We start from the raw sequence: 14,017 nt of genomic DNA, 5'->3' as shown, positions 1-14,017 counted from the left end.
CACAGCTCTGAGGCTCCCTGCCCCCTGCTGGCTGTGTGTCTCAGGGATGTCCCTTCACCTCTCTGAGCCTCAGTTTGCTCGTGTGAAAACTGCGAAGCTACGAGGACAACCTCACGGGGTTGTTGTCAGGACTATTGAGATCAGCCCAGGACAGCGCTGACCCGAGCCTGGCCCTGCGGGAAGGGCTGCCGAGGGCTGTGGTTGTCTCTATTTATGACCTTCCTCTCCCCGTGAAGAAGCTCCTGCCTCGAGCCTCACCATCCTGTGGCCTCGGGCAAAACTGTTTTCCCATTTCTAATGGAGGTTTCAGATTCCACGTGGGGGTCCCATCCTGGGTGTAGGCAGAGCAGGGATCCCTGGGGGCTGAGTGGGGGCCCAGGCCCACTCGGGTGTCTGGGAAGGTGCTGGTTGGGCTTCATTCAGTGAACATATATGAAGCACCTGCTGTGTATAGGCGCTTTTCTAGGCACTTAGCATAAGTCACTGAAAAAAGCAGCTGGAAGTCCCTGTCCTCTAAGGTTCTGTCCTGGGTGGGGAGTCAGCCGGTAACACCAGACCTCACAGCAGGTACGGTAGATGTGATGCCCTCACGGCCTCCTCTAGATACGGCTGCATCCTCCCATATTCCGACGAGGACGGTGACCCCCAGGACCAACTGAAAAAGTGAGTGGGCTCTGGGTCTGATGGGATCTGAGGGGCTGTGGCTGGGGGCAGTGGGGGGTAGGGCAGTCCCCTGGCTCCCACACGTCTTATAAATCCCGCTAGAGGGCTGAGGTCTGGGGGCCTCTCCTGCAGGAGGAAAGGAGTCAGAGAGCTGCAGATGGGGTCCCAGGCCCCTCGGGGTACAGAGCAGAGGCTAGAGGCTCAGAGCTGGCCCCTGAGAGAATCCATCCCCACCCCAGCCCCTCCCAGCCCTGCTCGCCCCCTCCCTGATCCAAGGGCCCCAGAAGGAGGTGTGGGGAGCGACCTGCTCACACATCAGCCTTGCACCTTGGTCCTCCGAGCCCAGCTGCACGTGGGGCTGGGCCGGCTGTGTCCCGATTCCCAAGATAGTGTCAGTGGGAAGACGGACCCACACATGCCTCGCAGAGAATAAGACAGCACGATGGTGCATGAGCTGCAGGCTGAGGTGCCACGAGGGCCATGAAGGCTGGGCGGGAGGACACCCTCTGCCTGTTCCCTCCTCCCTCTCATATTCATGCAGCACCTACTGCGAGCCCGCCAGTGCGATGAACAGAGCAGGCACAGCCCTCCCTGTCTGCATGGAGCTGATGTTCCCATGGGGAGGGGCGGAGGACACACAGGAGGGTGTCAGGCTTCCCCGAGGAAGGGGGAGATGGTCCCACCATTGATGGAGGGCTCCCTCCCATGGAGACTCTCTGCAGCCCCTGCCTGGACCACCAAGTCAGGGTGGGCTGGGGTGGACTGGCCTCTGGCTGGGCAGGGGCGGGCCCAGGAGCCCAGCCTCCACAGGGGTGCTGTGGGAAGGCCACGTTGAAGGAGAGGCCGGGCCTCTGACTCTGCTGCCCACCCGCCTACCCCTAGTGCCATCTCCTCCATCCTGGGCACCTGGCTGGACCAGTACTCAGAGGACTTCTGTCAGCCCCCGGACTTTCCCTGCCTCAAGCAGCTGGTGGCCTACGTGCAGCTCAACATGCCCGGCTCTGACTTGGAGCGCCGTGCCCACCTTCTCCTGGCCCAGTTGGAACATGCAGAACTCATTGAGGCAGAGTTGGAGGGTGAGGAGAACAGGGTGGGTGCATAGAAGCATACGGCGAGGCTCAGTGCTGGACACACAGGGAGGAGCCCCCAGAGGCTGGTCTTGGCCAGGAGCGAAGACTGGCCTCAGCCCACCCATCTGATGGACTGCAGTCGAGGAAGAGGTCTTCTTGTGGGTTTCTGGGCTAGGGCTCCTCTAGAAGGCAGTGGCATATTTTCTGTCTTGGAAAGGCAGGCACGTTGCTGAACTTTTCTCCTCTTGCAGCTCTGTCACCAACTCCAGCGCCAGCGCCAGCTCTAAAACCAACTCCAGATCTAGGGGCAGCTCCAGGACCAGCTCTAGTGCCCTATGCTGTGCCAGCTCCAGAGCTAGAGCCGGTGCCAGCTTCGGAGCTAGAGCTGCTGCCCGCTCCGGAGCTAGAGTCAACACCAGCTCCAGAGCTAGAGCCAACACCCGTGCCAGCTCCAGAGGTGGAGCCAGCTCTATCACAAACTCTAGAGCTAGAGCCAACACCAGTACCAGAGCTTTCCTGGCCTTCTTCTGTGGCTGCAGAGAACGGGCTGAATGAGGAGAAGCCTCACCTCTTGGCGTTCCCCCCCGACCTGGTGGCAGAGCAGTTTACACTGATGGACGCGGTGAGCGACTCCGCTCAGCACAGCGGGGCAGGGTACAGCTTCCTTCTGGCATCTGCTGCCCAGACCTGCCGTTCCGTGGGCCAGAGCAGATGTCCTGGTTCCAATCCCGGTTCCCCCATTACAAACCATGTGACCTGGGCAAGTTTCTGAACCCCGAGGCCTCGATTCCCCTCCGGGTCATGGAGATGGGATCCCCTGCAGCTGTGTGGAAGTAGAGTGGCTGTGGAGATGCAGTGAGGTGGAACAGGGGAGGCTGGGTGGGGCCTGGCCCGTTTGGGGGAGGCGGGGAGCTCACTGGGGTGCAGCTGGCTCCAGGGGTTGCCCCACATCTGCCCTGGAGGCTTTCCAGCCTCAGCACTTATTAGGCACCCGGTGTGTACTCGAGTCCACGGCAGACACCAGACAAAGCCCCTAGTTGTAGCCCCCACAGGAAATGTGCATCTGGACAGGGGTCAGACCTGAGGAGGGGTCAAGGGTAGAAAATACCGCCTGGTGTGCCAGCGTGAGCCAGCTGGTGCCTGGAGTGAGGATTTGCTGGTGAAAATGCTGCACTCTCTCCAGTATTCCATCCCGGGTCATCCTGCGCTGGGCCCCCTCAGCGGGCAAGAACAGACCCAGAGACCCCTACAAGGCTCGAGCCACACGCTCAGCTTCCTGAGCTCCAGCTCTGACCAGGGACCCTGCCTGGGGCTGGGGGCCACTGTGGAGCCGAGCTGGGGCGTGGCAGGGCCGGGTGACACTCCCTCTGCTCCCCAGGAGCTGTTCAAGAAGGTGGTGCCCTACCACTGCCTGGGCTCCATCTGGTCCCAGCGGGACAAGAAGGGCAAGGAGCACCTGGCTCCCACCGTCCGCGCCACCGTCACCCAGTTCAACAATGTTGCCAACTGCGTCATCACCACCTGCCTCGGGGGCCGCAGTGTGACAGCCCGGGACAGGGCCAGGGTGGTGGAGCACTGGATCGAGGTGGCCAGGGTATGCCTCGGAGGGCCCAGGAACTCCTTTTTTGCCTTTATCCACTCTCAAGGCTGTGGTTTGTGGTCCAGGCCCCTGCACAGACCCCAGGCCTTTCCTTCCCAGGGCACGCTGGCCTTGACTTCAACATCTCACAGCCTGGGTGCTCACTTCCTCCTTACACTCTTTCCTCGGGATGAGCTCAGATCCCTAGGAGTGTTACTCGGGGCTCCCAGGTGTGCCCTCCGGGGCCCCCTGGGCATCCGTCTCATCCAGGAGGGGAGGGCCCAGCTGAGGGGGACTGAAGCCGGAGCAGGCAGGAGCTCCAGCCGCACCTCACAGCCCCTTCTCTCTTCTCGCCAGGAGTGCCGAGTCCTCAAGAACTTCTCTTCGCTCTACGCTATCCTCTCTGCTCTGCAGAGCAACTCCATCCACCGACTGAAGAAGACGTGGGAGGAAGTTTCCAGGTGGGCAGGCCTCTCTCTGGGAACTCCAAGGTAGACCCCAGCCCTCCCCTGGGGCCGGGCATTGCCCCCTCACTGAGCCATAGACCTGCCAGGAGGCAGCAGTCCTGGGGACACAGACCCCGGTGGGCAGGGTCTCTAAGTGTCCATTGGCCTTAGGCTAGAAGTTCTGCCTCAGGACTCAGTTTCCTTATCTGTCAGGTACTGGACTGAGCCACCTAGGAGATTTTAGTGTTTAGTCCACAGCCACACAACTCTCTGTCCAGTTGAAATCAAAACTGGTCAGAACAGAGCTGCTCAGTAGAAATGGAAATGGGGGACCAGGTGACCAGCGTGAGAGCCCCCTCCCCAGGCCCACGGACCCCTTAAGGCCCAGCAGAACCATGTTTGAAAACCACTCTTCCAGGAAGTTTGGGTCTTTGGGTTCTAGAATAAAATGGATTTGCACTCATACACACCACCTCCAACTTTCTCCTTCGTACCCCAGGGACAGCTTCCGGATCTTTCAGAAGCTGTCAGAGATTTTCTCCGATGAGAACAACTACTCACTGAGCAGAGAACTGCTCATCAAGGTAATTTGGGGAGGGGGGTCAGTGTTAGCTGCTTGTGGAAAGTTTCTTTGAAAAATTCTAGTCCTGTCTTGTCTGGACTCCAGGGAGAGTGGGATCTGTTTGCTCCATGGGCAAGTGGGAGGCAGTTTGGGGGACAGGAGGCCCTGGATGTAGGATGCATGTAGGATGGACCAGAACATAGGCCCTGGACATAGGATGTAGCAGGGGCAGCTGGGGTGTTCCAGAAGGAGTGGGTGAGCTGGCAGAATTAGCAGGTCTCTGCTGCCTCCAGGCAGGTGGATGGATGGGGTCAGGGGTGGGGGTCCCTTCCTTTCCCAAACCAACCCAGCCTGTCCCCAGAAAGCCAGGCCCCTGCTGCTCCTTCCTTCTCTCTGCACTGCACTTCCAAGGGACAGACACCTGCCTGCCCAGGGACCGGGTACTGCAGAGGATGCCCAGGGGCCAGGTCCCAAAGAGGCTGCCTGATGTTGGGTCCAAATGACTAGACCGGGGAGGCAGGTCTGGGTGCCCATGGGACTCCTCACTCTGCCCCTGGGGCGGATGCTGTGGGTCAGTCCCAGAGGATCCTGTCAGATTCTCACCATGGGGCCTCACAGCTGTGATGGATACCCCAGATGGCTTGTGAGAAATGTCAGGGAACTAATGAATTTGTGGTGGGTCCTTTCTGACCTGATCTCAGAAGCTTCCACAGAAAAGAGGAAGCAAAGTTTCACCACCCAGTGCCCCTGGCAGCCTCAACTCACCGTGTCAGTCACAGGTGGCACCTAGGAGACCCCTCGTGGGTGATGAAAGCAGAGTTCTCTGTAGGAGAACATCGAGAGGGGCTCTGTGGGGAGATGAAGCCTTTGACACGGCCTCGGGCCCAGCCTGGGGGGCAGACACCCCAGTGGGTGCTGGAGCAGGCAGGAGCTACTCAACTAGGCCCCCCAAGAGTCCCTGTCAGTCTCTTCACAGCTCAGCCCAGCACACAACCATAGGCCCTGAGGACGGGCCCCTGGTCGGGGGTGGGGGGTGAAGGCAGCCGGAGCAGGGCCTTCGGCCAGGAGGGAGGTGTCTGCTCTCCTCTGAGTCCCTGTGGGGCCGTGGGCAAGTCGCTGCCCCTCTCTGGGGTTCAGTTTCCTCATCTGGAAAGTGGGGGCATGATGACCCCGGGGTGCTAACCTCACAGGGAGGTGGTGGGGTTCACTGGAGAAAAGGAATGTGAGTGAGACTTGTGCAAGACCCCACCTTGGAGAGGGCAAGGGCAGAGCAGACACAGTAACAGGCATGTGACACTGAGTCCTTAGAGACCCCATGAGGCAGCTGTAGTTCCAGGCTGCCCTTTCCTGGAGGAAACAGGCTCAGGGGTTCAAATCTAGAATCAGAGCATGCTGGTGGTGGCAGGAGCATTTGTACCAGCAACCTAGGCCCGAGGTCAGGTCCACTGGAGAGTGAAGGAGAGGGGAGGAGGGCTCACTGACCCCATCCTCGACCCCGGCAGGAGGGGACCTCCAAGTTTGCCACCCTGGAGATGAACCCCAAGAGAGCCCAGAAGCGGCCGAAGGAGACGGTGAGTGTGCCCGAGGCCTGGAGAGGAGGGAGCTGGCCTGGGGGTTAGGAGAGGAGGGGGCCGGCCTGGGAGTTGGGAGAGGAGGGGGCTGGCCTCCCAGTTGGGAGAGGAGGGGCCTCCCCTTGAGGCCTCCCCTCTTGCTGCCAGTGCCTGACATGCCCCTTTAGACCTGACCTCTGGGCCCTGGCAGGGCTGTGCCCTGCTCAGCTGATGTCTTGGGGGGACTAGTTACAGCCAGCAGGGCAAGGGCCTGGAAGGGCCGGGCTCAGGGGGATTTGGGAATGTGGAGGAGCCGGGGACCATATCACCTTGGGGACTTGCCACATATCAGGCCTGGAAGGTGACTAGAAGGAGTTTGGGGTCCCTGGACACTAGGAGGGGGATTTGGGAGAAATGGCTAAAGGTCCCCCGGCTGTTCTCGGTGGCAGGCCTGGGGTGGGGGCTGAGGCTGAGGGGTTTTCAGGGGAGGGGCCTTGGGCCTTGCTCATCAGCCCCACCCCGATGTCACAGGGTGTCATCCAGGGCACGGTTCCCTACCTGGGCACGTTCCTCACAGACCTGGTGATGCTGGACACGGCGATGAAGGACTATCTGTATGTGAGTGACCCAGGGGCGGGGCGGGGCGGGGCCGGGCCGGGCGGCGCCCAGGAGCCTGAGAGGAGAGCACCCCTCATCGAGCCCTGAGTTCCCAGTACAGGCACACCTTGTCTCATGAGAGCTCCCCCACCCAGCCAGCCCTGTGTGCTGGGGACACCTGCCCGTCTTGCCAATGAGTGAACAGCTCGGTGCCCAGCTAGTGGGGCTCAGAGTTGTAGGAGGATTTGGCCAAGCTGGACACAGCCCCTCCTTCAGGCCGTGGCCACGAGCGGAAAGAGGACAGGCCCTCCAAGGTCCAGCACGTGGTGGCCAAGCTGAGGCCTCAGCTTCTCCATCTGTCCTCAGAGGGTTGGGCGAGCAGGTCCCTGAGCCTCTGGCCCCCACTGCCCCTGGCGCCCAGAACCCACCCAAGATCCAGATGTGTGCGTGCCCTGCCCCCTGCTGTGTGCTCTCTGTAGTGCAGCCTGAGAGGGGAGGAGGGGTGGTGATGGGCAAGGGGAAACTTTCTGATGGACGTTGGCTATCTGCCTTCCAGGGGAGACTGATCAACTTCGAGAAGAGAAGGAAGGTGAGCAGCCACAGCCCTTGGCAGGGGGTATCAGAGACCCGCCTGGTGGAACCCCCTCAGCTCCAGACCCCTTTCTCTTACAGCTATGGGGAGAGTTGGATACAGAGAAAGGGGGGACCTCTCCCGGCGGAGGGGGCAGTGAGCAGGAAGGAGGTTGGGATCACGGACAGCTTCCTGGGGAGAGGCTGTTGGAACCCAGCTCTGAGAACAGGGTGGGGCCTTGGTGGGAGTAGAGAGGGGACCCTGTAAGCGAAGACCAGAGCCTGGCCCCAGGCCCCACCCAGGCATCGCCTTCCTGTCCTTCCCTCTGGCCCCAGGAATTCGAAGTCATCGCCCAGATCAAGCTGCTCCAGTCGGCCTGCAACAATTACAGCATCGCACCCGAGGAGCACTTTAGGTCCTGGTTCCAGGCCATGGAACGGCTCAGCGAGACTGAGTGGTGAGGCCAGGGCAGGAATTGGGCACAGGACGGGCGGGCTGTCCCTGGGGGCCAGCTCCAGAGAGCCTGTGGCGTGGGACCTTGTTGCCTGGCGACAGCTGGGCACCCGGACTCTGGCTGCTGGGCAGGCTCTGGGAGGGAGAGCTGAGTGTGGCTCCTGGCGGCCTCACAACTCCGCTCTGTCCTGTAGCTACAACCTGTCGTGTGAGCTGGAGCCCCCCTCCGAATCAGCCAGCAACACACTCAAGGCCAGGAAGAACACGGCCATCGTGAAGCGCTGGAGCGAGTGAGTCCCGGGGTGCAGGGGTGGCTCCCTCGGGCCTCGGGAGTTTCCAGCTGAGCATGGGCTCTGGGAGTCAGACAGCCGGGCACTGGGATCCAGCTTCTCCACTGACCAGCCCTGTAATGGGGTGAGTCAGCTCACCTCTCTGGACCTCAGTTTCCTCTGTGAAATGGGGTGATGCTAAATGATCTGTCAGATGACTGGAGCCAGTGGGGTGCTGTTGATGGACCGAGCACTCGGCATGGTGCCTGGGGCACAGAGTGCAGGGGGCAAGGGTGGATGTGTGTCCCAGGGGAGTGCCCTCCGCGCCCCCCGCAAGTAATTCGGCCCTTCCCTGCAGCCGCCAGGCCCCCAGCACGGAGCTCAGTACCAGTGGCAGCTCCCACTCCAAGTCCTGTGACCAGCTCAGGTGTGGCCCCTACCTCAGCAGCGGGGACATTGCCGACGCACTCAGCGTCCACTCGGCTGGCTCCTCCAGCTCTGACGTGGAGGAGATCAACATGAGCTTTGTCCCAGAGTCCCCTGATGGCCAGGAAAAGAAGGTGACTGCCCCACCCCTTCTCCCTGCCAGCCCTTCCCAGCCTCTCCCTTCCCAGGGCCAGTGTTCCCCACTCCACACCCACAAAAGGGCCAAGAAGCCCTAGCTCACAAACAGAGCCCCTAGAATACCTTGGAGCTGGGCACCGGTCTGGGCACCCTGCAGGGCCCAGGGCTGCTGCTTATGGTGCCATCCCTCGCAGTTCTGGGAGTCAGCCTCCCAGTCATCCCCCGAGACCTCCGGCATCAGCTCAGCCTCCAGCAGCACCTCCTCCTCGTCGGCCTCCACCACGCCCGTGGCCTCCGCCCGTACCCACAAGCGCTCCGTCTCGGGGGTCTCCAGCTACAGCTCCGCGCTGCCGCTCTACAACCAGCAGGTGGGCGACTGCTGCATCATCCGCGTCAGCCTGGATGTGGACAACGGCAACATGTACAAGAGCATCCTGGTGAGCCCCGCGGCCCGCGCTCTGCCGGGCCGTGTCCTGTCCCTGCCCGCCTGGAGCTGACCTTCTGGTGGGTCAGGAAAGCCGGACGGACACCAGATACAGACGCAAGGAAGCCAGGGCGTCAGTCAGCGCTAAGGGCGGCAGATGGAGGGGTTTTGATGGAGGCCAGGGGGCTCACTGATGAGGGGCCTGAGGGCGCAGGGAGCAGCGTGTCAAGCCCGAGGCGGGAGTGTGCCTGGGGGTTGGCGGACGAGCAAGGGGGCCCGAGATGTAGGAGCAGGGGTCAGGGCTAGGGTTGGGGTCAGGAAAGTGCTGGGGACCTGGATCTCATTGGAGGGAGACAGGAGCCGCTGGAGGTTGGAGCAGAGAAGGGACGGCAGTGACTTCTGGCTTCTTGGGCGAGTGGGCTGATGCTGGGAGACACAGAGAGCTGGTTAGGAGGCTGCTGTTGCAGTCAGGCGGGAAGAACAGTGGCCGCACCGAGCTGGCGGCCGTGGAGGTGGCCGGCAGTGTCAGACACTGGGTATCATTTGAAGATAGAGATCAAGCCAGCGGGAGTTGGGAGGCCTCTGCTCATCCTCCAGAACTCGGGCTGCCGATGAGCCATTTGTGCCCCCCCATCTGCCCACCCTGGGTCAGGTGCCCCATTACACAGCCACCTGTGCTGAGCTCCTCTCGCTGCCAGGAGCTAGCACGAGTGTCATTAAGTAGTCACCTGTATGACCCTGTATCTAAGGCCTGCCTGCCTTCTAGCCCTTGCGGTGGAGGCAGCAGCGGTTGGCCTGTGCTGACCACCACTGCAGCCTCCAGCTCAGCGCAGGCCTGGCACTTAGGCAGCCACTGGGCATCCAGCTGGCTCCTCCTCTCTTATCTCCAGGGCTGGGACTAAATACCGTCTGTTCCCTGGGGTCATTGAAACTGTTGTCCTGGAGGGGCAGGGTCAAGGGGGAGCAGCCCCCAGGGGCGTGTGGTTTTCCTAGGTGGCATGGGAGGAAGTGGCTGGCTTGTAGGAGAATGAGGGGTAGGAACAATGTGGGACCCTTCCTCAGTGCACAGAGGACTCCCCGGGGGCAGGAGAAGGTGGTGAGGTCCCCATGCATCCAGAACCCGGCCAGAGGGTGTGAGCCCCTGTATACAGTGCCTAGGTGGCTCCAAGGGTCCCTGGCTGCTGTACTTTGTGGGAGCTACTCCAGGACCCTTGCCCTGATGGCCTGTCGCCCACCCCAATCCAGGTGACCAGCCAAGATAAGGCTCCGGCTGTAATCCGCAAGGCCATGGACAAACATAACCTGGACGAGGATGAGCCAGAGGACTATGAGCTGGTGCAGATTATTTCAGACGATCGAAGTAAGTCAGAGGCTAGGCAGGTGGGCCATGGAGGTGCAGGCGTTGGCACCGTGTCCCAGTCCCATGGCCAACAGTCCCAGAAAACATGCCACCAGGGTGGGAGTAGGCCTTCTGCATGCACCAACCTGCCCCGAGGCAGCTCTGGACGCCCCAGTGTCTCCTCACTGGCCCCTGGCGGCTACTGGGCTCCCGTCACGTGCCCTTCCCTGGCCGTGAACAGGCAGTGGGAGACCTCGTTCAAAGCTAGAATCATTGAGGAGTGAAGAGAAAAGGCTTTTCTCCTGGGGCATGACATCCAGATGGCCAAGCCCACAGTCCATTCAGAGGGTCCCTTTCTGGCTGAGATGGGAAATGTGTCCTTCAGAAGGAATTGTGACTGCCGTGGACCGCAGCATCAAATATGTTAAAATCCATGCACATGTGATGCTGTCTTAGTCGATTTGGGCTGCTATAACAAAATGCCACCAACTAGGTGGCTTATAAACAACAGAAATTTATTTCTCATAGCTCTGGAGGCTGGAAATCCAGGCTCAGGTTGCCTGCATGGTCAGGTTCTAGTGAGAACGCTCTGCTGAGTCGCAACTGCCTCCTTCTCCCTGTGCCCTCACGGGGTGGGAGGGGCGAGGCAGCTCTCTGGGGTCTCTTATAAGGGCGCTAATCCTATTCATGAGGCTCCACCCTCGTGACCTGATCACCTCCCCAAGGCCCCACCTCCAAGTACCATCATCTTGGGGGTTAGGACTTCCACATATGGATTTGAGGGGGACACAAACATTCAGACCATAGCAGACACTAAGAACAAAATGGAGGCTCAGTACAGTAGTCCCCCCTCATCCGTGGTTTCGCTTTCACAGTTTCAGTTATCTGAGGTCAACTGCAGTCTGAAAATATTAAATGGAAAATTCCAGAAATTAACAATTCATAAGTTTTAAATTGCACACCATTCTGAATAGCGTGATGAAATCTCACACTGTCCTGCTCCGTCTCTCCTGGGATGTGAATCATCCCTTTCCAGCAGATCCATGCTGTAGACACTACCCGCCCATTAGTCACTTAGTAGCCGTCTTGGTTGTGAGACCGACTGTCGCAGTACGGCGGAGATTGTGTTCCAGGAACCCTTAGTTTACTTAATAATGGCCCTGAAGTGCAAGAGTAGCAATGCTGGCGATTGGGATACGCCACAGAGAGGCTGTAGCATGCCTCCTTTAAGTGAGAAAGTGAAAGTTCTCAACATAAGAAAAGGAAAAGAATCGCATGCTGAGGTTGCTGAGATCTACGGTAACTTTCATTACAGTATGTTGTTACAATTGTTCTATTTTACTACAGTCACGCATCACTTAATGACGGGAATACCTTCTGAGAACTGTGGTGTTAGGCGCTTTTCTCGTTGTGCGAACACCCCGGAGTGCACTTACACAAACCTAGATGGGATAGCCCACCACGCGCCTGGGCTCTATGGGGCTAATCCTATGGGACCACCGTCATATATGCGGTCCATTGTTGACTGAAGTGTTATGTGGTGCACGGCTGTCTTAGTTATTATTGTTAATGTCTTCCTGTGCCTAATTTATAAATTAAACTTTATCATAGCTATATATGTCTGTATAGGAAAACACCTAGTATGTAGAGGGTTTGGTACTATCTGCAGTTTCAGGCGTCCACTGGGGGTCTTGAAACAGATCCCCCGCAGAAAAGGGGGGACCACTGTATTCTAAAAGGGAAAGAATCAAGAAGAAAAGCACCCACTCGAGTCAGACTGCTGAGGCTTGGAGACTCAGGCCAGTTCCTGTTCTCTCATCCCACAGTGGAGATAAAACAGCCAGTGGATTAACCTAGAAACGCATAGTGTGTACATGTGCTGTAAGGTTAACTGTGGGGCCGGCCCCGTGGCTTAGCGGTTAAGTGCGCGCACTCGGCTACTGGCGGCCCGAGTTCCGATCCCGGGCGCGCACCAACGCACCGCTTCTCCGGCCATGCTGAGGCCACATCCCACATACAGCAACTAGAAGGATGTGCAGCTATGACATACAACTATCTACTGGGGCTTTGGGGAAAAAAAGGAGGAGGATTGGCAATAGATGTTAGCTCAGGGCCGGTCTTCCTCAGCAAAAAGAGGAGGATTAGCATGGATGTTAGCTCAGGGCTGATCTCCCTCACAAAAAAAAAAAAAAAAAAAGGTTAACTATGCGTATTACCACCACTGTTTCCTTCCTGCGTGAGCTGCTCACCTGCTCCCAGCCCTTAGGCCCAGACAATTATCAATGACCCCTCGAGCCCTAGAAGTTGTTTTCTAAATCCTCTCTCAACTACTTGCACCATTTTGGTGAGGTGGGCAGAGCGGGTGAGACCCCCATCTTACAGAAAAGGAAGACTGAGGCCTAGACAGATTAAGAACTAGAGTAAGAGCCACACGATGGAGGCAGGAACGTGAGCTCCAGCCCAGCAGTGGTGTGTAGTGGGCTGGAGGCCAGAGCAGATGGGTGGGAGATAGGAGCCGGGAGCAAGTACCTGTTGGGTGCCTGGTACCCCAGGGGTGTGGGGGCCTCCTGGAGCCCACTGCAAGAGGCCTGGGGCTAGGCCTGCCCTTCACTGGGCCTCAGAGCCCTTGTCCTGAGTAAGGCAGGATTCAGGGGACGTGGTCTGGATTCTAGAAAGACTGTTCCAGCTTGAGATCCTGATTGGTGAAGGCAGTGGAGGGGCGGGTTGGATGACCCTTCAGATAACCTCCAGACAGAAGGGGACTCCTGCAGTCAGAGTCCTTTGTAAGCAAGAGTCGTTAGGTTTCATCAATGCTTCAGCAGTCTGTCCTCAAGGGCAGGTGTCATTAAGAGGGATCCTTGGCGGTCCTGGAGTTGGGTGGGAGGTCTCAGGTCTCTGGCTCAGGCCTGCCCTTGTGGGGGCTCTCAAGGGGTGGGGCTTCCTGTGGGACCCCCATAAGCACCGCTGACCCTCCCTCTGCACCTCCCCCACCAGAGCTGAAGATCCCTGAAAACGCCAATGTGTTCTATGCCATGAACTCTACTGCCAACTATGACTTTGTCCTAAAGAAACGGACCTTCACCAAGGGGGCAAAGGTCAGGCATGGAGCCAGCTCAACCCTCCCTCGCGTGAAGCAGAAGGGACTCAAGATTGCCAAGGGCATCTTCTAATTGGTCCCTAGCGCTGGCCAGCCACAGGACCACTCTTTCCAGGGTCTGGCTGGCCGGGGAACTCAGCACTTACAGACTGCAGTGGCCCGGGCCAAGTGGGCACCTTCTGCCCAGCCTGCCTGCCCAGGCCACCCCCAGACTCCAGTTTCACCCTGAACCTCTCCTGCTGCCGGGATTGACGCCTGCCAGTCGACAGGCTGACCTGGCCTCCTGTGGACCACTCGCTGCCTTAGGTGCCTTCTGCTCTCTGGACCAGAGGACTAGCTGACTTTTGCCAAGGAGCGCTGCCAATGGACACAGCCCTGCATGCCACTGGGCACTGCCCTCTATGCCTCCCTCACACCTTCGCAGGTGTGGGTCACTGCCACCTGTGCCCATGGGCACCCCAGGGCACCCACTCATCCACCGAGTCTGACCACTGCAGTTCTCTCCTCGTGCCCGCGAGCACTGGCCTGTACCCTTCATGGGGGTCCCGGTCCCTCCTCCCACCACCCTAGCCTTTCTCAGGCTGCACCAAAGATTCCATCATCAGGGCCAACTGAGAGTGAGGGAGTCTCGCCCACTACCACCCAGCCCTCCCGGAGAAGAGAGAGACCCTCCTCATGGACCACACTCTTCACCCGGTGCATGAAGACGGTCTCAGTCGAGTCCCACTGATGTCGAATCTCATGACACTTGAGTGCCGCTCACTGCTGCATCCTGGGCTTTATGAGACCACACGAGACGGGGGTTAGTGAGAGAGGAGGATTTGGGGGGAGGA

At 59.2% G+C, this 14,017-nt stretch overlaps 1 protein-coding gene across 5 annotated transcripts in view; it reads left to right on the top strand.

The window, feature by feature from the left end:
- RALGDS (ral guanine nucleotide dissociation stimulator) overlaps positions 1-14,017 on the top strand; it is a 33,485-nt gene extending 19,468 nt beyond the window's left edge. For 2 of the 5 annotated variants that reach the window (XM_058524398.1, XM_058524395.1), the window contains exons 4-18: positions 565-663; positions 1,546-1,739; positions 1,985-2,355; positions 3,112-3,327; positions 3,670-3,773; positions 4,258-4,342; positions 5,823-5,891; positions 6,402-6,488; positions 7,024-7,056; positions 7,374-7,495; positions 7,686-7,781; positions 8,119-8,320; positions 8,519-8,761; positions 9,994-10,108; positions 13,082-14,017. In XM_058524398.1, coding sequence (XP_058380381.1) covers positions 565-663; positions 1,546-1,739; positions 1,985-2,355; positions 3,112-3,327; positions 3,670-3,773; positions 4,258-4,342; positions 5,823-5,891; positions 6,402-6,488; positions 7,024-7,056; positions 7,374-7,495; positions 7,686-7,781; positions 8,119-8,320; positions 8,519-8,761; positions 9,994-10,108; positions 13,082-13,257 — 2,212 coding nt within the window. In that variant the 3' untranslated portion in view covers positions 13,258-14,017. The remainder of the gene's footprint in view (positions 1-564; positions 664-1,545; positions 1,740-1,984; positions 2,356-3,111; positions 3,328-3,669; positions 3,774-4,257; positions 4,343-5,822; positions 5,892-6,401; positions 6,489-7,023; positions 7,057-7,373; positions 7,496-7,685; positions 7,782-8,118; positions 8,321-8,518; positions 8,762-9,993; positions 10,109-13,081) is intronic. The other 3 variants (XM_058524399.1, XM_058524396.1, XM_058524397.1) reach the window with 2 other exon arrangements.

Source organism: Diceros bicornis, chromosome 28, assembly GCF_020826845.1.
Source record: "Diceros bicornis minor isolate mBicDic1 chromosome 28, mDicBic1.mat.cur, whole genome shotgun sequence".
Taxonomy (NCBI): domain Eukaryota; kingdom Metazoa; phylum Chordata; class Mammalia; order Perissodactyla; family Rhinocerotidae; genus Diceros; species Diceros bicornis.
This window is presented reverse-complemented; position numbering and strand designations above follow the sequence as displayed.